Genomic DNA, 24,786 nt, shown 5'->3' on the forward strand with positions numbered 1-24,786 from the left:
CCTTATTATCCTTACTTACTTATGAAGATAAAAAAAATGAAGTAAGGATTTGTAAAGGTCAAGTTTTTTTGCTGGAGGTCAAAAGGCTAAGAAGCAGCAGAGACAATATTTTCCAGGTCATTTGCCCAGGGAACCTGAACTAAACACGGCTTGTGACAACAATTTAAATCGTTAAAGGGATTGGCAACAAACACATGTTTAGGTTAAATATAAAAATGGCTGCATGTACTAAACCTAAAAGGTCAGCCATATCATAATCGTAGTTAATACCATAATAAAAAAAAGTCTGTTCAGAATAAAGAAAAAGGCATTTGCCCTAAAAGCAGTATGGTATGCTCACGGTGCTTCTACATGATTAAAAATGAATGTAACATCTTTAAAGAGTAGAAATTTAAGAAATGATAAGCTCTAAAGTAGCCTATAAGCTTTGTTTTGGCCTGCAAGTTGGTGTTCCTACATCTTGTTTGAATTTACTGTCTAAACAACTGCAATGATTGGCCCCTTCTGAAGCTCATGATAAAACTTAATCTCTGTTGTGGACTGTTAAGAGGGTAGAAATTAGCTGGATGTTAGTGACTCATTCCTGTAAATCCTAGCTATTCAGCTTGAGATCTGAGGATCTCAGTTTGAAGCCAGCCTGGGCAGGAAAGTTCACAAGACTATCACCAACTAACTAGCAAAAAGCCAGAAGTAGAAATATGGCTCAAGTGATAGAGCTCTAGCCTTGAGTGAGAAAGCTAAGCTAGAGTCTGAAGTCCTGAGTTCAAATTCCGCTATCACCACACATAGTCATAGACAAGAAAAGAGAATGCAAATTTGATGTGACTATCATGTTAAGGGGTGAGGTCTTCAAGGAACAATTAGGATTAGATAAATGCATTGGTGAGGGATCCTTCCTCCCTATCCCCTGGTAGCTTTGCAAGAAGAGAAAAGGAGACCAGAACACACACATGCTTCTGTGACACACACACACACACACACACACACACACACACACCTTCAATTCATCAGGACGCTGCGGGAAGAGAGGTCAAGAGGTCATTGTCCCATGTGGCTCCTCAACCTTGAACCAGAGCTATGAGTCCAGATAACTTCTTTACAAACCCTCTAGCTGGAGGTGCTGTGTTGTCCGTAACAGAAAACAGGTAAAATCACCTAAAGACTTATTTATCTGTTTTACTTGTACCCATGACAAATCTGAGCATCAAAGAAGTCAGGAAAATCAACTGCTATCATGCTTGTTAGTAACAGAGATGAAATGTAAACCTATGTTGTAGGATCTCAGGCAAATGCACTCTTTCCCTCCTTCACCCACAAACGAAGAATGTGAACACAAAGAGTCAGTGAAATCTCACCATTTCTCTTTCTTCTCCCAGGTCGCTATCCCCAGGAGAACAAAGGCACCTACATACCCGTGCCTATAGTCTCAGAGTTCCAAAGTGGCAAATGGGGAGCCAAGGTTATCATGAATGAGGACAGGTCTGTCCGGCTGTCCATCCAGTCTTCCCCCGAGTGCATTGTGGGGAAATTCCGCATGTATGTTGCTGTCTGGACGCCCTACGGCATCCTCCGTACCCCCCGCAACCAAGAGACAGATACGTACATTCTCTTCAATCCCTGGTGTGAAGGTAAGGGACAAGCATTTCATTTGCTCACTTTAGTTCACACGATTGCAATGCAGCTCTTGGGGGAAGGGCAGGGTGCAGTGCTATTCTAACAGAAAGCGCCCCTTTCCTACAGACCGTGCTTTCGACTTGTACATGTGGGTATAAAACCTGGATATGAGAACTTAATGCCTGTGTGTACTTATTCCAGGAATGAATTAAAGACTACTAAGTTGCACAGTTGAGTTCAGGGTGGAAGTGCAACCTCTGTGTTACTGCTTTGTAAACATAATGAATATCCTTTTTAAATTTTTGAACATGTTTATTATCATTGGTTGTACAAAGGAGTTGCTATTCACCGAAGCAGTTTATGAATACAGTGCATCTTCATCCATGCCAGCCCTTTTAACATTCTCACCCACGCCTCCAACCAACCCCTCCCCTTACTTATTTTAATTTTAGGTTATATATGGAATTTTTTGCCATTTAACAAAGCAGTTTAATGTGTAAAATACTTCTTGATCTGTGCCACCACTTCAACATCTTCAGCCACTTTTGATCCACCTTTTCCCTTACATTTCTCAATTCTGTGGTACATATAATTAATTCTGCCCTGCATTCTCTGCCCTTTTCCTCTTCATTCTTTTCCTCTTCATTCTTTTACTCTTCTCCCCATTGGTCCCACTCTCTCCTCTTACAAATACTCATTTCCTTGTACTTATTTTGTTAGGCTTCTTCAACTTGTCTTGCAGCAGGCTTATCTGTCTATGAGCCAATGTTCAAATTGATGTGACCAGATGTGGATTCCTGTTCCATGAAACTCATCAATTCAACATTAGACATTTTGTGACTGGTTGGTGGGGTACAGAGTTACAGATGCTTTTTACAGAGACAAACTAATATTTCAAAAATATTGAATTGGAGATGAGTATACATAACAAGGAGAAGTTGCAATTAAGAATATGGATCTTGTCAAAATCAGGGATGTGAAATTGAGAGTTACCTGTGGCTAAGAAGGAAATATAGATATAGAAGGAAATAAGGTAGCCTAGTCTAGTAGAAGACCTAGCAAAAAAGAAGAGTGACATAGAACATGTAGGATGTGGTCTAAGAAAATTTTATTTAAAAAATTTATACTTAAAAAAGTTGGAAACATTCAGGAGTTTCTTGTTGACTTCCCTTGCATTACAAAAAGGAAGTAGCAGACATCATATATTTCTCCAGCACTGTAGAGTATGGAAGAGTATGATTTTTCCCCTACTTTATTTTATCCATAGCTTTTTTCTGGATTCATAATTTCCTAGAGAACAGATCTCTAAGCATGTCAGTGGATGTGATCACTCTTCCTGCAATGAAGAGTGTGACTTATTTGTTTTACACGAGAACTACCAGAGTAGAAGGAGGCAATCCAATAATTAGATGCTGTGGTACATTAAATGCCTTAGATGCTGTGGTACAATGGAATGACTTCCCTTTGCTATTTCTACATAGAAAAAAGAAGGTGAGGCTAAAACCAGAGACTGAGTTGTGAGCTGTGGTCCAAGACAAAAACAATGACACTCTGCATGATGGTGGTAGCAATGGAGTTGGGGAGAAGAGGATGGATGGGACGTGTATTTTGGATTTAGAAAAGAAGTCGCACAGAGATTAAAGAAGAGAGCTGAAGATGGGGGAGGGATTAAGAATAACTCCAGGTTGTCTGGCTTTGGCAGCTGAGGTGGTTGGGGGATGGGGAGTTCAGTTTAGAAGCATGACAGGAAGTCTCCTGCTCTCTTGAACAGAGGGAAAATAGCTACTAGTCCCTTAATCCCTTGGCCTGTGGAAATCTCAACATTTCTGCAAAATTGCTCCTCATGGCATCTCTGCTTCTAGGAATCTTCTTTCCTCCACTGTTTACCCTGTGACACCACTAATGAGAAAATTGACCTTCTTCAATTGAAGCATTGTCAGCAGCAATAAGTCACACAAACCATCTGCACATGTCTAGACCTCAGCAGCAGTCCAGTGTGGGAGTGAGACCTAAAGGGTTTCCTTGGTGATACTCAAGCTTAGAGAATGTGCAGGATTACTTAAGACTTCTTTGCAGCACCTTTGACTTGGTGGGTCTGGGTCAAACCTGAGGATTAGCATTTCTAATCATTCCTAGGATAGGCTTAGGTTATGAAGTGGAAAAAAATTCAGAGAAAGATTGACATACATAATAAGCTCAAAACAACAGTAACAAAACACAGAACTGGACACCAGTAGCTCATGCCTGTAATCCTAAGTACTCAGGAAGTTGTGATCTGAGGATCATAGTTCAAAACTAGTTTGGGCAGGAAAGTCTGTAAGACTCTTATCTCCAATAAACCACAAAAAGCCAGAAGTAGAGCTATAGCTCAAGTGGTAGAGTGCTAGCCTTGAGCAAAAAAGTTCAAGGACAGCACTCAGCACCTGAGTTTAAATGACAGGACCAGCACACACACACACACACACACACACACACACACACACACACACACACATACACACACACACACACACACACACACACACACACACACACACACACACGGGACTATAATTTATTTTCCTCCTTAAAACTTCACTAGCTCCTCTGTGATTCTAATCCCAGATTTTCTTCTCTCTGTTTCTTTCTGTTTCTTCACTCTTTTTCAGTAGAAAAGTCTCTTTTCTCATATACAAGGATACTGCAAGCTTTATAAATTTTGTTGTTTGGTGTCTTCCAACAACCCTACATTGAGAGACTGTACCTGTTTGAAGACTATTCCTCCCAAAAAAAGTCTAGTTCCTGCTTTAAAAAATACCTTTTAATCTTCTTATCTTAATGCACACTGAGCTTCTGTGGAAGGTGTATGAAGTGGGAGAATTATTTCTCTTATTGTGTGGATTTTCTCACCTAGCAACTGAGGCATAATCCTAAAAGGAGATCAACACAACTAGATATACTGCAGCCTGATCATCATCACAGTGCTGTGTTTGCAGATGCTAATATATAACAAGGGATTGGTTGAGCAACTGGAAAGTAGGTCCAAAGAGAGATGGGACCATTGATCAGGTGGTAAAGGTCACACAGAAAAGGGGAACAGTGTCCAGAGTTATCAAAAAAGAGCTAGGTGGATCAAGATCCTGGGAACACTGCTTACCACATGTACAGGCCAAGGGAGCAATGGACACTGGATGGAAAGTTCCACCACAGAATGTATTATTGATGAGGAGTTTTCAGCTCTGTTTCTGGGGGCTCTTCAGCCTGCTTTGCATTCACAGGCAATTCATCCTTCTTAATTGCTAAATCACTAATGAAAATCAATTGCATCTCCAGTATGTCCTCCATCCAGGGTCCTTGAAGGGAAAATTGTGCTAACTGCTTCATGCTGTGAGGAACCCCTTCTCCAGTGGTATAGAGATGGAATTGCACCCACAAAAGCAACAGGAATGAGTTGGACACGTATTATAATATCTATCCTGTTTCTCTCAACACTAAGGAACTCTAAATTATCAAATGTATTATTTATTGAGTTTTTATCAAACTGAACTCATTCTTAGTGTGACACAGATATTAGAGTTCTGAGATATTTAGATTTCTGATGGCTTTGCCTGGTACACTGAGGCACTGGTAAGCTGTAATGTTTGAGTGGGGACTTGCTCCTCCCAAGCACTTGTGACTCTTCTGTATTCCTCATCACTGACATCTTCCATCATCCAACTTTATATCCCATGATCTTGCCAAGTACCTGGCATATACTTGCTCCTGTTTTGTGAATTGATTTTACAATCCCAAGTAAATGTCTTTTAAAGTACTTTATACCCTATTATAACAGAGAAGTGATCAATGTAATTCTGAGACTTTCTATCTTGAAAAGCGTTAATTTGGGGTAGTATGCTTGTGAGTGATGGGTGTGTAGGTTTCTATCAGCCTCTAATACTAAGCTAGCATTTAGTGTTCTTTCTTTCTTTCTTTCCTTCTTTCTTTCTTTCTTTCTTTCTTTTTTTGTCGGTCATGGGGCTTGAACTCTGGGCCTGGGCATTTTCCCTGCGCTCTTCAGTTCAAGGCAAGCGCTCTACTACATGAGCCATAGCACCACTTTCAGTTTTCTGGTGGTTTATTGGAGATAAGAGTCTCAGGGACTTTCCTTGCCCAGGCTGGCTTTGAACCACGATCCTCAGATCTCAGCCTCCTGAGTAGCTAGGATTACAAGCCACCGGTGCCTGGCTTAGTGTTCTTCTTCTTTTTTTTTTTTCGGTCAGTCTTGGGGCTTGAACTCTGGGCTTGGGCCCTGTCCCTCAGCTCTTTACCTCAAGGCTAGCGCTCTACCATTTGAGCCACAGTGCCACTTCCAGTTTTCTAGGGGTTTATTGGAGATAAGAATCTCATGGACTTTCCTTTCCCGGGCTGGCTTTGAACCGTGATCCTCAGATCTCAGCCTCCTGAGTAGCTAGGATTACAGGCGTGAGCCACCAGCGCCTGGCCCAGATTAGTGTTCTTAACTTTGCTTATTCAGTGTACTTTTTGCATTTTATTTTAAACATAATCCTTTTTGCATTTTCCTTGAATGTAAGAAACCATTACATTTTCAGTATCTTAGATGGCCAATATATGCTGGATTATTAAATTCACCCATAGGCTATTTACCTTGTAATACCCATATTCATGTAGACACTTCAGTAGGAGCAAATCCACATTGACTGGTATCCTCCAAGTTGCAATGGTCAACATTCCCATGTTAGAGATGCCCATGAGCCCAGTCTTGAATTTACACCCTTAGGATACAGCCATTCATCATCCATCCACACATATTCGTGGTCTGTTTTTCACCATGGTCATGGCAACACAAATTGCCCGTGCAAAGCACAACACCATTGCTTATTTAGTCATAAATATTGAGTCAATGCTGAATCCATCACTGGGATATGCCAATGAAAAAGATAGACATTTATTTGGCCCTCACAGGGCTGCTAATAAGGATTTTTACAAATGAGCTGCTCATAAAGTTTAATTATAATTGTAAAAAGTACTAAAATAGATCAGAGACAACAAGAGCATAAAACAAGGGCTTCTCAGCTAGCTGGGGATCAGAAAAAGCCCATCAGTGGCTTGTTTTTCTGTCCCCTCCCCTCCCAGAACATTGCGTATGAAAAACAGCAATCAAATTGAATTGATTGATTAATTCAACTCGCTTACTTGAATTTTCATGAAGTTTCAAATAAAACTTCTTTAGCTTTCTGTTTCATAAAATGGTTTATCTATTCCTGTCCCCTGATCTATAATTTTGTATATTGAGATTTCAATTACCTAAGATGTAACTGTTTCAAAAATGTGAAATGGAATTCTCCAGAAAGGAATTTCCATACATCTTAAGTTGCATGCTATTCCAAGAAGACAGTCTCACACCATCCAGCCCCATGCATCCTGGATGCGAATCTTCCCTTTGTCCAGGGTATCCATACTGTATATGCTACCCACTATAGGTTATTGAGGAGTGTCTCAGTAATCAGACCGACTGTCACAGACCACAGTACTTGTTCAAGTAACCCTTACTAATGGTTCCAAAGTGCAAGAGTAATGATGTAAAGGAAGCAAAAGGTATAAAACATGAAAGGACAGGCGAATCCCAACATTGCATAGTAATGCTGCAGAATAAAACACTGGAAACACCAAAGCATAGGATGTGTAGGATTCTAAACTCTCTGAGGTTTAGGCACTCAGTAGGGATGGAGAATGTATCTCCTACGGAAAAGAGAAGATTACTGTATCACTCTTCCCAATGCGAGTCACTTACGGCTCCCTTTGTCCTTATTATACCAAGTATTATGCAGTATAGAACTACAATCAGAGGAACCCCAAAGATCTTACGGTTAATTCTCTCAGTGGCATATAGAAGACCACAGGATCAAGATCCAAAGCTGTTTATGTTTCTGGAAGGAGCAAGATCATAGAGGTGTAATTCAGAAACACATTCATCTGCCAATATATGTAGCTTACAATTCTTTTCATGTGGAATTTTTTAATATTCTTCCAAGAGTGTTCATCATCATGTTTTCTTATTTGTGTGTTTTGGAAAATAATATCCTTATCTAATTCATCCTGGCATGGGTACCTGGCAGAGAGTTGGAGCTCTGTGAGTGTTTGCAGAAATTAACTAATAACCAACTACTCCAAGAGAACTCTGGGAGAGGGCTATTAGGCTCCTATAACAAAAAGGAAATAGGTTTCTTTCACAATGTTACATACATTTCTCAAGGTCATACAGAAAATTAGGAAAGATACTGGGGTAAAACTTTAAGTATCAACTAGAGCAGGATTTTTTTTTTAAATAAAAGTCACTGACATGTGGCCTGTGAAGCAAGACAGACAAGATGAACAGGGCCAATGAGAAACTTCTCTGATGATCTGTCATGTTGGAAAGCCCTGCCCTTCAAAAGAAAGAAATTAGCAGACATAAAGCGATAAGAGCAAACAAACAGAAGGAAAGGAAACTAAAGCATGCCTGCCAGGGTGCAGGTTCCCTCAGAGAATATATGCTAAGCAAAGCAGCTCTGACATTTTCTTTGTAGAACTGCTTCATGAATAATATTCTATCTTCTGAAGGGAGTCAAACTGAAAAGTCCTTAACCAACAAAACTGGCAAATTAGCATGCAAGGAATATATTTCCTAGGCTGGTATGTGCTGTAGTGTCCTGTGACGTATGGGCAGGGCAAGAAAGCAGATACAACCACGAGTGTCCGGGCTTGAACTCAGGGCCTGGTGCTGCCTTTGAGCATTTTTAGTTCAAGGCTACTGCTCTACCACTTGAGCTATGTTTCCTTTCTAGTTTTTTGGTGCTAAATTGGAGATAAGAGTCTCATAGATCGTCCTGCCCAGGCTGGCCTTGAACCCCTGTTCTCAGGTTTCAGCTTCCTGAGTAACTGGGATTACAGGTGTGAGCCACCAGCACCTGGCTGGAAGATTTTTTTTGTATGCCTATGGCACGCACAGCCTGCCGTTTCCTCTGATTTACTTTGCAATGGATAAACACATCATGATGACCCCAGTCTGGAGCCACATGTGCTCGGCAGAGAAAGCCACGCCCTTCAAGAGTGATTGTGGACCTCCAGCATAAATCTCGCCTCTTTCATTAGCGATGTTCAGCTTTCACGTAAAGGGGAGGCAAGGGAAGTGACACCTAATCCTGTCGCTCTAAATCCTTCCCTTTACTAAGAAGGTGACACATTTTGCCATTATTCCTCCTAAAGGATGGATAACAAAAGCAACCCGTGATGAAAACAGTCCCTCCAGCTAGCCTCCCCACACCATAGTTTTCTTTGATTTCTGAGCCATTGCTTTACAAAGCTTGAGCCTAATAGCACTGGAAATTGTACTTGTTTTAACTCTAAAATAGCATGTAAACCAGTAACAGGAATTTTTCTGTCCAGGTAGTGATGAATGGCCTCCCTTCTCCCAAAGAGCCTATTCCGATGCTGAAATCAATGAGCTCAACATTCATCTTTACATGTTTGTTATAAATCCGTACTTTCTCTAGGTAAGGAGGCCAGTGGTCATTTCTGAGAGTGCCTGAAATCAGCTTTTAAGTGAGTCCTAACATTTTGCAGCCCATGATTTTCCTTTTTTTTTTTTTAACAACCTCACTCTTTCCAACAGAGAAACAGTCAAAAATAAGATCTTCAAGTCGTTGCTACTTGCCTTGTGTAAATTGTTAGTCACCCTGGAAGGGGTGGTATTTACAAGGCCTTTTGAAGGTCTGTTGTGCGCCAGGGTCTCTCAGGGACACAAAGGAGATACTCTGCCACATCTGCCCATGAAGCTGTGTGTAATCTGTTTCCTCTTGAGTTTTATTGTAGTGATGGGGGTTTGTCAAAGGTTATTGGCAATTCTAATGTTGTCTGAAGGCCCTGAGGATACCATACTCATCCTGTGAGCTCTCCTGACTTGCTCTCTGTTCTCACATAACTGAGAAGTGAAGTTCCCATACCCATGGACAGGCAGGTACACACACAATCACAGAAATGGACACACACACACACACACCCCTTTACCATCTACCACATCAAATTGTTAGAGCTCTATCACAGCGAGTTAGTTTTTCCTGTTAGTACCAACCTTTACTAATTAGAACCAGCTTTTCCTTGAAACTAGAACTCACTCCTCCTGTGAAACCTACCAGAAATTATAAAACAAACAAAAAAAAACAGCAAAAATCCCAGAAGAAAAATGCAATTTTTTAAATTCTATTTTTATTTGCTTCCCTATTGTAGTGATTTTTCTTTTAAATTTCATAGTGGGAAGTGTGTGTTTGTGTGTGTCTGTGTGTGTGTGTGTTTGTGTGTGTCTGTGTCTGTGTCTGTCTGTGTGTGTGTATATATGTCTGTAAAGCGTAGCATTGGACATCTATTTTTAAAGTGACAGACTGGAATGAAAACAGAAGAAATAAAACATTTGCTTTCCACCCTCAATCGCCTTTAAAAACCATAAATTTAAAATTAAAATTGAGGCTTCCCATTTGACTTTCTTCCCTTGCTGGGGATTCACGGTGATGTGGCCTGGTTGGAAGTGAGATTTAATTCAGCAGCTGGAAGGAAAAGGATGGCCTGGGGTGGAGCCACTCCTCCTAGTCATAGTGTTCAAATTTATAACTTCCCATCAATAATAACCCAGGGCCCCAAAGTAAATGCTTCACTTTCTTGAACTTTTCTTCTATTCTCTGAGCTCCAGACACAGACCACTCATTATTACAACAAACAGGGACTAACTTTATACCATGCTCTTGGTTTTACCATGGTTCTGGTTGATAGGGACACAGACCATCAAGTCCCCATGGGCTCCACCTCTGGTTGGAACAGTCACAGCCTACAGGAGAGCAAAATGATATTCACATCCTGGCTTCCTGTCTCAGCAGTGGGATGGACTTGGAAATTTATTTGGGTCAGACTCAGTCCCTTTATCATGAAATGGGGATAATAAGCTGAGCATCAGTGGCTTGTGTCTGTAATCCTAGCTACTCAGGAGGCTGAGATCTCAGTCTGGAGGTTCAAAGTCCGTTGAAGAAGAAGAATCAAACTCTTATCTCGAGTTTACTAGGAAAATACCAGACTGGAGACATGGTTCAAGTGGTAGAGTACCAGTTATGAGCAAGAAAGTCAAGTGAGAGCACAAAGCCTTGAGTTCAAGCCCAAGTACTGGCACATAAAATTAAATTAAAAATGGGAATAATAGAATGCCTTTATCATAAAGATGCCATGAGTTATGATGAGTTAACTTTTGTACATGTTGAAAGTTCCTGGCATATAATGAATATTAACCACATAGATTGTTCATGAAAAAAATCTGCAACCAAAAATGACCATTTCTATGTAGTAGAATGAATGTAACCCCAATATCTATAGGACATAGGAACAAGGCTTCACTCAGGCTGCACAGGAAGGAATGAGATGGAAAGTTGTATGGATAGATGATAGTTAATGAGGACATTGGTAACTAAAAAGGAGAACAATTTTCAAGAAAAACGTATTTGTGAAAGTTGGGCTTGTTAGTCTCTTATTAGATAGCTTTACATAAATACACCATTTTATTGGCTTATAGCAGCCATATTTTTAAAGTAGTTTCTGATTATGGAAGTCTTATTATAGAAACAAAAAATAATAAAAGTTCAAAAGAACTCAAGCACCTACAAGTTGAGACACCACTTGGGAAGATTTGGATGTATTCTTATCTATTTGATATTTTGTTCTTCTAATGAATACACTATGCTTTCTAAAACGTATAACTATGTGCACATGTCCATGATAAAAAAAAAAGTGAAATTCCACTTTCTCTGCATCCTAAACTTGAGGAAACCAATTTTGTCTAGTGCATACGTAGTGTGTGTGTGTGTGTGTGTGTGTGTGTGTGTGTGTATACTCTTTGACCACAAATGAGATCGTGTTATATATTTTACTTACTACCATCCTAGGCAATGTGTCTTGGACAGTTTTGTGTATTGGTACATACACTTTTTAAAATTTTTTTTGCCAATAGTGAGACCTGAACTCAGGGCCTGGCACTCATTCCTTGAGCTTTTGTAAGCTAAAGGCTAGCACTCTGCTGTCCCTGAGCCTTTTTGCTCAGGGCTAGCACTCTACCACTTGAGCCACAGCTCAAGCAGTTAGTTGGAGATGAGCCTCATGGGCAGGAGACTGGGTTGCATTCAAATCACGATCTTGTTAGCATTTGTCTTAGTATTAGTCTCTATGATGAAAAATCATGGTTATTTCATGGCTATTTTAATTTGCATCCCTATAATTAGTAGTGATATTGAGCATCTTTTCATATGCTCATTGAATATTGTTTCCACATCTGTTCTTATCTGAAACATATTAAGAGTTGTCCAAAGGAAACACACACGCAGCTCTTAGATGACTAAATTTTCTATATGAGGGAAAGAGATCTTACTCAAATTTCTTTCCCACATGGATAGCCAGTTGCCAGAATGCCATGCATTGATCAGACCTATCATATCCAATGATTTCAAATGCCATCTTTAATGCATATTAGGCTTGAATATACAGGTTGCTCAATCTGCATATTGCTGTGTCATGCAGATATCAGATTAAATTATAGCTTTACTTCAGTCAGCTATAATCACAGTAATGCTTCATTTAAAAAGAAGGAGGAGAAGGAGAAGGAGAAGGAGAAGAAGAAGAAGAAGAAGAAGAAGAAGAAGAAGAAGAAGAAGAAGAAGAAGAAGAAGAAGAAGAGGAGGAGGAGGAGGAGGAGGAGGAGGAGGAGGAGGAGGAGGAGGAGCAGGAGCAGGAGCAGGAGCAGGAGCAGGAGCAGGAGCAGGAGCAGGAGCAGGAGCAGGAAGAGGAGGAGAGGAGGAGGAGGAGGAGGAGGAGGAGGAAGAGGAGGCAGCTATTTATGAGGCATACAAAGATACCTGTTTGTTCTCAGAACCTGGGGTTAGACTAATCTGGATGAGACTTCACTGACCAGTTCTGCTTTAGCTCAGAAGTTTCACCTCTTGGTTCATCATCCTTCAACCAGTTGGCTGCCAAAATGTTTTTCCCATGGTAACAGCAGAGTTGTAAGACCACATGCTTTGCAGGCCCATGCTTGGGTCACCTCTGCTATCCCCATCTTACCAAAGCCTTTACAGGAATGTTAGCATGGCACAGGCCATAGAAAGAGGAACCAAAAGTTCAGCTTACCAACGGGCAAGTCACCCCAGTGTGTTTCTTCTCATTTACCATTTTACTCCCAAGCTGTGGTTTTTTACTTTATGTCTTCTACATAAACTTCTGAATTAACATGCAGAATTCTAAACAAAAATTTGGATTGGTTTTACATTAACCTTATAGACTCATTTGGATAGAATATATCTTTATAATATTCTTGACATCAATTATAAGACTTTTTTCTACTAAACTTGTGGTGAAACTGGATTGTCTCTAAAAGTTGGCACATCCTTAACCTTGCTGCTTTTGTTTCCTTAATTGAATTTTCTACTCATGTGAATTCCTGTACACTGGCTTCTGGCTCCTTTTTCCTGCCATCTAGAATCTCTGATCACTTCCTGTTATTTATCAGACAGAATAGTAAGACAAAGGACAAGTAGGGAGCCAATGCAACAGTGATATTTACAAGATAATATGTTGGAAATTATCTATACAGCTTTGGGAGGGGTGGGAGAAGGGAAAATAGGAGAAAAATAAGGGAAAGGGTAACAAGTTTGACGAGAAATGTACTTGTTACCTCGTATGTAACTGCAGCCCCTCTGTGTATCACCTTGACAATATAAATAAATAAATAAGAAAGTAATGTTTTAGGCTAGTGTTATGTATTTTCCCTATCCAGAGGTGTACAGAATATGTTCAATATGCCCTCCCATTCATAAATATGTTCCTCTAACCCTTGTGGTATTATCTGTTACTTTGTAAGATCTAGAGACTAGATTAGACTCATCTTCATGTTTTGGGGCCTTCTAAAGGAAAGCAAAGTGTTTCTCGGGGCATTTAGTGGATTAAGTTTAGATATGTTTACATTTACAATAGAATTAGGTTTCATTAGTCTGTCTATTATGAAGTTTCTCTGATTTGATTTCAGCCTAGACTCATTAATTCCTTAGAAATTGCAAAATAGTGATGTTTTAATTCACCATTCCTTCTACAGTTATTAATACCAACTTGTTCATCACCTTCAAGTAAAAAAATGCATATGCTCTTTATTTCTCAGTATTTAAGTTAATAAGTTGATTCCTAGCACTCAACAAAGATAACTAATGCATCTTTTAAATATTAACTTCCTGGGCACTGTGGCTAACACCTGTGATTCTACTCAAGAAGCTGATATCTGAGGATCTGAGTTTAAAACCAAATGGGAGCTGGGCGCCGGTGGCTGACGCCTATAATCCCAGCTACTCAGGAGGCTGAGATCGCGGTTCAAAGCCAGCCAGGGCAGAAAAGTCCGTGAGACTCTGATCTCCAGTAAACCACTAGAAAGCTGGAAGTGATGCTGTGGCTCAAGAGGTAGAGTGCTCGCCTTGGGCTGAAGAGTGCAGGGACAGCACCCAGGCCGAGTTCAAGCCCCACAATTGACAAAAAAAAAAAAAAGCAAATAAAACCAAATGGGCACAAAAGTCTGTGAGACTTTTATCTCCAATTTACCAGCAACAAGCTGGAAATGGAGCTGTGGATTAAGTGGTAGCATACCAGCCTTCATGAAAAAGCCAAGAAAGAACCAAAGACCCTGAATTGAGCCCTGGTACCAGCACACACACACACACACACACACACACACACACACACACACACACACTATTATTAATTTACAAATACTGAAATATTTGATCTGTTCCTATGATGTGCAATAAATACTATTGGGTCCTTTTTTCTTCATTAGAGGTCAATTTTATTTTCATCACAATTGTTCACCAGATAGTGAGTGGAAAACTCACTGTCTGCACAGTTGATCACTTGCTGGCAGCCTGGTTGCTGGAGATTTCTCAGGCAGCTTTGAGGTCTCGGACCTCTGGGGCCCCACATCACCAGCTGTACAGGAATTCGTTGGAGGTGGTGGAATCTTCTTCATTACTCTCATCCTCTTTGGGTTCATCTTGGCGGAATTTTGCATTCAGCTTATGGTAATGGCCAAATTGTACTGGTGCTCTCCTTGTCTTAGTTTTGTTTAAAATCATCTGTGCTTTGGAGGAGGCTTTATTCTTTGACATCCCTTGATGGCGTCTGCTGATTTTCACTGTTCTCTTGACCAACTTGACTTTGGATGTGGGATGAGAAGTAGCCTTCTTCTTCCTTCTTTGCTGGTTGCTTAAGGATGGATTTTCAGTATCCCTGTTGGATGTTGGTAACTTTCTCACCATCTTTGCCACTTGATGACTGCCAGTGGTCTACCCCAGGGCCTCCTGACTACCCTGGGCACCTCCAGAAACTGTGTAGCCACACCCTTTCCCATTGTTTCCTCATCAGCCATCCCCCCCCAACCAGTGCAGCTCTGGCCTAGGAGGGGCTTGTACATCACAAAGCACCACCCTGCCTCCTGTGTGAAAGGAAGGAAAGGTCTTCCAAACTGACCTGCCATCCCTCCACATCTCCCTGTCACAATTCTAGTAGGTCACACAGTAGGTGGGAGAAGGGGTTCCTCCTCCACATGTTTTCCATGGACCTTCAATTCAGTGGCACATTCTGTTTTCTCCCATTCTTCATCATAACCTAAGTCTTACCTACAGCCACCCATGGTAGTGTGACAATATTTAAGTCGTCGTAAGGATGTGATTATTCCACTTATCTCCTACAAATTGCTCTTAGCTATCTTGAAGGCCTTCCTTCTTGGGATACCATCCCACTTCCTTTTCCCTGTGTCCACAGCTGTTCCTTTAGTGTTTGGTTTTCAAGGTTAAAATCTCTGTCTTCAGATTCACTGAGTAGAGTCACTACATTGTGAAGCCTCCACTTCTGTCAGGTCGGGGTCAGGCTTATCTCAGATGGTGAATATTCCAGGCTTAACTTTTAGCAATGTGAGACAGATAATCATTGCCAGAAGTTGTGCATCATGTGTATATGCAAGTAGCTATAACCTAAGCCTATAGTGTTCACAGGGTGGTTGGGGTGGGGAGGTAGCTGCTCAACACTACTATTGTCAAGTGCAATCAGAAAAGGAAAAGATATCCAGATTGAAAAGGTAGAGTACACATCTTTTATTCCACATAAACATTCCTACAAATCTAAAGCATGTGCTTCTAGAAATAATAAAAATCAAAATTAACAAGATTCACAAGATAAAATATCTATCAAAAATTTAAACTATTTTCTTACACTGGCCATGGCCAATTAGAAATAAAAAGCAATACAACTGAAATACAACATTAGGAAACATAAAATATATAGAGGAATAATCCTAACAAAATCTTTAGAAGATTATCTTTAGACCACAAGTTATAAAGCATTGTGGATACTTCTCTCATCTAGAGAGAAAATAATCTAGGTTGCTATAGGTTTCCTCTGCTTTTATTTTTTAATTCAAACTTTGAATTCATTTATTTATTTTGTTGTATGGGAAATGTACTTTTCCCAACAATTTTCTCAACCGAATTTAGTGAATATAATTTTCAAAATTAGATTAATTTTTAAAAACAAACCTCATATATATGTATATTAATTTTTAAAAGACACATGCATGCCATCACATCTATTTCTTGGCTTTCCATTTTTTATCCATTTATCTGTCTTATATAAGTTTTGATCCATTAACCTAGTTTATATAAATTGTGAACATTGCTGCAGCTTTTTTTATTTTCTGTAATATCTTACAGGACCTGTCCATAAACATCTATTAAAGGAAAACATCATAATGTCACCCTTTAAGACTTTCCATAATGGTACTTCCAGACCTCACCAGTCTTACAAGGAGATTGTGTCTCCACAACAAACATCGAAAACCATTTGGCTGAGATGGCTATTAGTGTAATTGTCAGTTAGGCTATTATCATAAAAGAATAAAAATACTCAAAATTCACAAATTACCCTTATACTTTCTGGATGTTTGACAGCATCTGGTAGACAGATATGTGCACATAAATAAATGTTCAATGCCCTTCGCATATATTCTTGGCTTATTTTCTTCTTAAATGTAAGTGCTTTTCTAGTGCATTGACTTAGAAATATAACCTCAGATTCTAATGCTCTTCACTCCTCACATGTTGTCTCTGTTTAATCTTACTAGGGAAGGAAGCTGAAGTTGGGGTTAGTTGTCTTCAACCTGTATCCTCAGTTTACGCAGAAATTGGCATTTTACCTCCAGAAGTTAGCCAGGCCAGTGGTTCAAAGGCATCATAGCTCAACGGGAAGCTAGACATACCTATAACCTGGACTCTTCTGGGAAGATGAAATGGCTTTGGGTGGAATGAACTATTAATAGATGCAAAAACTTGGGCACATTTCAAATAATGGAGCCCAAGTGAATGAAACAACCTCCAAAAAAAAACAGCACATGCTGTGTAATTCTACTCATATTAAATTCACGACAATTTACAGTGACAGAAAATGAGGAGTGGTTCCCGAGGCAACAGAGTGGGGAGAGAGTGATCTCAGAGATGAATAAGGAAACTTTGATAGCTATGCATGGGTGTAATCCTAGATACTCAGGGGCTGAGGTCTGAAGATCACGGTTCAAAGCCAGTTGGGGCAGAAACATCTCCAATTATTCCACAAAAATCTGGAAGTGGAAGGATGGCTCAACAGATAGAGGAACAGCCTTGAGAAGGGAAATAAAGCCAAGTGAGAGTTCAAGGCTCTGAGTATAAACCCCAGTACAGACAGACAGACAGACAGACAGACACACACACACACACACACACACACACACACACACACACACAAATGGGAACTTTTAGGGTGATGAATGTGTTTATCATCTTGATTGTAAAATTGCATGATTTAAATGTGTGTAGTTAACCGGCCATTGAAATATAAAGTATTTCCTTATATCCACAGCAGGTGGGTTATATGCTTCTTTCTCAGAATAACAAACTCTGGGGGTGCTAATTTCCCTTATATAAATGATTTGATATTTGGACAGAACCTAGTCCTTTTCTTGTATACTTTAACTCATCCCTAGATACTTATAATGGTTCAAATAGCATAAATGCTGTGGAAATAGTTGCTATACTCTATTATTTAGAAAATGATGACAAAAAATTACAGATGCTTTCTTTCCAGATATTTTTACATTCATAATTGAGTGAATGTGTAGTCTTAGAAACTCAAGGTGTGTTGGGAGGGGGTTGTGATACATGAGAGAGTTGTATAAATCCAGGCAAGTGGAAGGTAAAAGGCAAAGGACAGAAAGATATAGGAAAGTGCCAGAGACCAAACCAGACAAGGGAATACCCAAAGACTCAATGAAAACCACACTATACTCAAAGTGGGGTTCAAGCTGATTAGACTGAACAGAACTCCTCAGGCTTCACGGAGCTCATAAATCTCCTAACAGTTTTATAGATTCTGACTGAGAAGAAGCCTGAGCATTAGTATTTCTCATAAATTCCCAGGTGTTATCTACACTATTTGTCTTTCAGGCATTCTTTGGGGAGTTGGGGATCACACTGATCTCAACTTTGGTTGCATTTGAAAAATCACTGGAGAGCTACAAACAAAATCCTCATGCCTAGGTCTCATCCCACCCCCAGAGATATAGATTTAACTGACCTAGGGTTCAGCCCGAATGTGTCAGCTTTTATTTGCACCTAAGATAAATGAATTTATAGGAAGAATGGCATAGTTTGGCTGACGATTTCAGGCATTTGAGCCTATGGTCACTTGGCCATTGTGTTGGGGCCTGTGACAAGACAATACATCATGGCAGAAGCACATAGCAGAGAAAACCTATTCACTGCATGATGGCTGGAAAGCAAAAGGAAGCAAAGAATGGGCCAAGGCCCCAATATTCCCTTTCATTTCACACCCCCATAACCTAACTTCCTCCCATTAGGCCCCATTTTCTAAAGGTTCTACCATCGCCCAATAGGCCATGAGTTTAGCATCTGGGCCTTTGGAAGACGTTTAAGATCCAAATCATACTCCTTGGGAATCAGGAATCTTTAAATTTCTCCATATGCTTCAAATGTGTAGCCAGGGCTGACAACCATTAACTTGAGAGAACACAATAAAATTAATCAGGCCATGAAGGTGACAGAACCCCAATAGTAACAGGAGAGAAGGGGGATGTTCTGGACTAGATAAACATAATGAATCACGCCTCCAATCAGAGACAAGATCCATCCCAGTCCTGTTTTGCAAATTTACTTGAGTATGATTTACAGTGATAAGGAATAATGTTGAAGATGTCTTGCCGTTCTCATATCAGGCTTGGGAATAAGTACTGGGAATATTTGTACTTGGGAATAAGTACTGGGAATATAAGTACTTGGGAATAGGTACTGGGAATAAGAGACTGCTGGCTAGGTAGACAGATAGGAAGTGAGGCATCCTGAGATAAAACTAGCAGGAATGAAGAACTCTGCAACAATGAAGTGAATCATAGGGGCTACACACCAGTTACCAACATGTCCTCAAGAATTTCCTATGAAAAGAAGACAACCTATGGTCTCTTTCCTCTAGCCCAATGGGCCACAAAGCAGGCATGACAATGCTGCTGTCTTTCAGTGTGTCCTAGATTTACTTTAAAAATCATGTTCAATTCAACTGTTTTTTCTAATACTGTTAGTAGGTAGGAAATTATTTTTGATCCATGCTGCAGATTTGCATCTGCCTCATAGAATTCTGATTAGGAAACTACCGATTCACTAGAATCATAAAATGTCTAATGAGTCATGTCAATTTAATTGTGCTGGTTAGTGATTCCACAGCCCGAGTTTGTCAGCATTTTACTGACAAATGTCATCATTTACAGACTGATCTTTGGGTGCTGATTATGTTCCCCATGACTAAAAGTATTGGGAAATGAGCTATGCCTTGTGCAATAAGTCATTTTTTTCCATTTGGTTGATTAAATTTCAGTTTAATAACATAATAAACCTGCAAGTCTGTTAAAAAAAAAAAAGTCTGATCTAGTAATGGTCACTATATTTAAATCCTGATGCAGAGGACGCAGTGTATCTGGATGATGAGAAGGAAAGACAAGAGTATGTCCTGAATGACATTGGAGTCATTTTTTATGGAGACTTCAATAACATGAAGAGTAGAAGTTGGAGCTATGGTCAGGTGAGCCACTCCAAATTGGTCATTGTCAAGGATTTTTATTTAATATTTTTTGTCACACATATTACTGCAGAATGCCTTGTGTCATTATTAGACAAGCACAATTTCCTGCTTTTCAGGAACTGAGACTCCAAGATAGAACATAGGAGCATAGACTTATAAAGAAAACTGCATAATTCAATAGCTGAAACCATGTATCTCCCTCTTACTGCCAATGTTGCAGAGACCAGGGGTTATATGGCAACGTGGCTATCACTAAGAAATACTTCAGCATCTTGATAGTGATAAAAGAATACTGACAGATCTGCACCTTACTCAAAAAGCTTTTTTAAAGTGTTATTCTAAGATACTACTAATTAGAAAAATTACCATTTTATCAAAAGCAGTCTCATTGGCTTCAGCCTGGAATTATTGTTAGGCTATAGAGCAGCCAATGGCATTTCTTTAAGAAAGTCAATAATTCAAACTACTTTAACCATGGTGCAAATGAATGGAATCCTGCTACATTTTCATAAGTAAATGTATGGCCTGGGATTTTTTTTCCCCACTAGCAACATAAGAAGAAAAAAATGTCATTTCTTTTGGGTATTTTTATGGTGCTTTGGTTAGAACTCAGGGCAGTGAGCTCACTCAGCTTGCTTGGTTACAGCCGGTGGTCTACTATGTGAGTCATTTCCCCAGCCCAGATTTTCACTAGTTAATTTGGAGACAGTATCATACACACACAAAAAGACGGCGGGCTATACACTGAACTTGGATGGGTAGTATGCAAGATCTCTGTACTTAAATAAATCTGTTAGAACAATCAGTGCAGTACAGGTAAAATCTCCCATCTTGCCATTTTACCACTATCTGGTATTTATTCTCTTTTGAAGAAAATTCTTCCATTGCTTGTGGCCAGCAGTTGTTGCTAAAGATAACACAGTCTACGTTTCCTCAGTATTTGTGCACTCTCTGACCTTGGGTCTTGACTCAAGAGAGGGCATTCTTCAAATGAGGTCTCCTTCTATGTGGGGGTTCAAGCCCATTGCCCCTGGATTACCTTCCTGTGACACATTTGAGAGCCATGTGCACTCAGGTTACTTCTGTCTTCATATAATTTTAAATGACTTTAGTAAATCGTTTGTTTCTTCTCTCTTGGACACTGGAGCTCATACCTGTTGGAAGGGTCTTCTAAACAAACTTGCAGATCAGTTTGTGATCCTTGCGTACATCAGCTCTTTAATAGTTCTGCTTGTGTTTTTTGCTTCCTTTTCTGCTATTCTTTACTTTTCTGAAAGAAGAAAGAATTAGTATCCTTTCTTCCATTTTAATAGTTCATACTAAAGACTATACTAAGTAACTTTGTATTACACATTTTTAAACATTGGTTGTGGTTTCATTTTTACCTTTCCACAGAGCAGAATGAACATGATGTAGTTTCTCATTTTTCCCCTAAATAGTTTGAAGATGGCATCCTGGATGCTTGCTTGTATGTGATGGACAGAGCACAAATGGACCTTTCTGGTAGAGGAAATCCCATCAAAGTCAGCCGGGTTGGATCTGCAATGGTAAGCAGTAACTCTGATGACTGAAAGCTATTACACATGCTATTAGCCCCCATAGAGTATCAGTTCATTAAGAGCTGTTGAAATAGTGACTTACACTTAATAAACTTTTATTTGTTAGACTCTGGTTTATGTTACCCAGTATAGCTCTTGAAATCTCTGAGCTACTCATATACTATCAAGCAAATTTTTCTCTCAATTCTGTTTCTTCACCTTCAGACAAATGGTGATGGAAATCATCATAGTATTGAGTGCTTATATTTAAGAACCTTTTGCCTGGGGAGGGAAAAATAACCATGACAAAAACATCAATGATTATAATCAAAGGATCAATCAATCTATCAAAGATTCACAATCTAGACAAGGATTCACAATAAAGCTTTTCTCCAAGTTTCCACTTATAATAAGAGTAAAGAAATAAAAATGAATAGCACTGAATAACTCGATCTCCATTGTCCAATACTTTGCTATCAGGCGTTAACATGTATGAAGTAGGTATTGATTCTCCCAGCAATATCATGAAAAAAACGTCAAGGTAGTCACTACTCATACCATGACACCAGTAGGGACACAGAGTGACAAAAGTCTGTTAGTGACAAAGGCTCTACCACAACCAGGTCTGCTAACTTTTAGTCTAAGTACGTTCTACCTCTCAAGTTGATCTCTGCAAGTCATCCTGAGATATCTTCAAAAATATAGATTCCCAAGGGGAAAAGCTGTAGAGGAGAGAGAAAATCTGAAGGTAGAAAGTGACCTTGTGTAGTCCTGGATCATACTGATATACCCTGTCTGCATTCAGCTCTGAGTACAGAAAGGTATATCATGTCTCATTTTGGAGGAAAATATTTCTGAAGATAGAAATACTATACTAGCCTGTGTTTTATATAAAAACTGAGAAAAATTACTTGTATTATCTGTGCTCTTAAAAGTTTTCTAAACAACTCTCCCTGAAAAGAACTTTTTTCTTTAGTTTGATTTATATATCTTTTGAGTTAAATATTATCAACATTGGTTACTTGCAAATATTAGTCTGATGATGATATAGCAGGTTAATTTCTGACAATCCAGTAAGCAGGATTTAAAAAAAAAAACAAAAATTAAGCGAAGTGAGCTGGGCACCAATGGCTTTTGCCTCTAATCTTACCTACTCAGGGGATTGAGATCTGAGGATAGTGATTTGAAGCCAGCTCAGGCAAGAAAGTCTAGGAGACTCTAATCTCTAATTAAGTACCAAAAAGTCAAAAGTGGAGCTATGGATCAAGTGGTAGAGTGCTAGCTTTGATCAAATAGCTCAGAGATAGCACCTCAGCCCTGCATTCAAGCTCTTGGAGCATCACACACACACTAATTTAAGTAGTGTATCAGTGGTTTACATGTGTAATCTTAGCTACTCAGGAGGCTGTGATTTGAGGATTGCAGTGCAAAGCCCACTTGGGCAGCAAAGTCTATGACACTCTTCAATTAACCATTAAAAAAATGGAAGTGGCACTGCAGTTCAAGTGGTTAATGCTACCTTTGCATGAAAAGCTGAGGGGTGGTCCTCAGGTCTTGAGTTCAAGTCCTACTACCAGCCACACATACATGCACACACACGCACGCATGCACACAGAGCTAAATGTAAATATAAACAATAGTAAACTTTAAAAAGTGAAGACAGCATGGGCAAAAGTGAGAGACCTTACCTGAAAACAAACTAAAGTAAAAAGTGGTAGAGCACTTGCATCATAAACTCAAGGTCCTGAGCTCAAACCTCAGTAACACACACACACACACACACACACACACACACACACACACACACACACAGTGAAGATAGGTTAACATGTAACTAGTTTATCCCAGTAGTAAAGTATATTCTTAACATCCATGAGGCCTAGGTTCAATTCCCAGCAACAAAATAAAGAAATAAAGGCAGTTTTGTTTTATGTTGAGAAATTATATTATGTAATGGTAAGACAGAGTTCTAAAGTCCTTAAGAATTTTGTTATAACCATTTATACAATGAGTTGGAGAAATAGCCCATCCTTTCTTTTCCTCCTTGAAAGTTACCATGCCAAGCTTTGAGTAAGATGGGAAGCAATATCTGGGAGCAAGAAATTCCTTCTTAAATATTTTTAAATGGTGTGTATGTGCATACTCACTGAAATATTGTATCTTTGCAAATTCGGAAATCACTGCCTAACACAAAACCGGTATACAAGGAAAACAAAAAGCTGACCTACTCCCATCTGCAGTGTCATCTGCCCAAGTGGAAGCTGTTAAGTGCTGCTAATGCAAATTGCCTTGAAATTTTATTAATTATAAAAAGCCCATGGAGTTTTCATCTTGAAAGTGTACATCCCAATTATAAGGTTTCGAACTAGACAGAGAGACTCTGTTAGGGAAGTTAGTTGGTATGGTTTGGGGTTGGTGCTTAGAGAAGAATTTTGATTTGAAAGGGGCAGGAATCCTGCCCTGAGCAATTTCAAGCAATATGTCCATTCCACCATGTGTTGTTTACTAGAATGAAGATGCATAGTTTACAAAGATCTTTCACCCTTATAATGTCCTTTAACCTTAGAACAGCTCTGTGAGTCTTTCAAATTTTATTATGTTACTAAAATATTGAGCCTCTAAAAATCAATGAAAAGATGGTATGGTGCAAAGTGGGGATTCTCAAATGGTTTCTGATCATTCAGGTAGTACTCCTGTTTTAAAGTCTTGAAATTGTGTCATGAAATTTCTGAGTGCAGATTAACAAACGAAAGAAAATACATCCACTTTCTTTTTTCCCATTCATGAATTTATTTTTTCCTTATTGTTATTAAAAAGGTGTTACACAGAGGGATTACAGTTACATAAGGCAGATAAAGAATAAAACTTAACCAAAACTATGAGCCAAAATGATCCTTATTGTGAAAATTTTAAAAATCCAAAGGAAAAAACAGAAATTGAAGGAGATTTAAGGAAATAGACAAACCTTCCATGCTCCTGGATTGGAAGAATTAACATGGTGAAAATGGCAATACTGCTCAAAGCAATTTACAAATTTGATGCAATACCCATCAAAATCCCAACAACATTTTTCAATGAAGTAGAGAAAGCAATCCAAAAATTCATATGGAATAATAAAAGACCCCAAATAGCAAAAGCAATCCTTAGCAGGAAGAACAGTGTTAGAGGAATATCAATACCAAACTTTGAACTCTATTACAAAGCCATAGTAATAAAAACAGCTTGGTACTAGCACAAGAATAGGTCTGACATAAAGGGGATCCAAATAGGAAAAGAAGAAATAAAACTCTCCCTCTTTGCAGATGACATGATCTTGTATTTAAAGAATCCCATAGACTCCACTCCCAAATTACTCAAGCTGATTCAAAACTTTGGCAAAGTAGCAGGTTATAAAATTAACCCCCCAAAATCAATGGCTTTTCTGTATGCCAACAAT

The 24,786-nt window shown here is 39.3% G+C and overlaps 1 protein-coding gene across 2 annotated transcripts in view; it reads left to right on the forward strand.

The window, feature by feature from the left end:
• The window catches only part of F13a1 (coagulation factor XIII A chain), a 186,728-nt gene that overhangs the window by 50,245 nt on the left and 111,697 nt on the right, over positions 1-24,786 (forward strand). For both annotated transcript variants that reach the window (XM_042687153.1, XM_042687154.1), the window contains exons 4-6: positions 1,377-1,628; positions 19,694-19,812; positions 21,252-21,359. In XM_042687153.1, the coding sequence (XP_042543087.1) occupies positions 1,377-1,628; positions 19,694-19,812; positions 21,252-21,359 (479 nt within the window). The remainder of the gene's footprint in view (positions 1-1,376; positions 1,629-19,693; positions 19,813-21,251; positions 21,360-24,786) is intronic.

The sequence above is a fragment of the Dipodomys spectabilis genome, unplaced genomic scaffold, assembly GCF_019054845.1.
Source record: "Dipodomys spectabilis isolate Male_0828 unplaced genomic scaffold, ASM1905484v1 ptg000104l, whole genome shotgun sequence".
NCBI lineage: Eukaryota > Metazoa > Chordata > Mammalia > Rodentia > Heteromyidae > Dipodomys > Dipodomys spectabilis.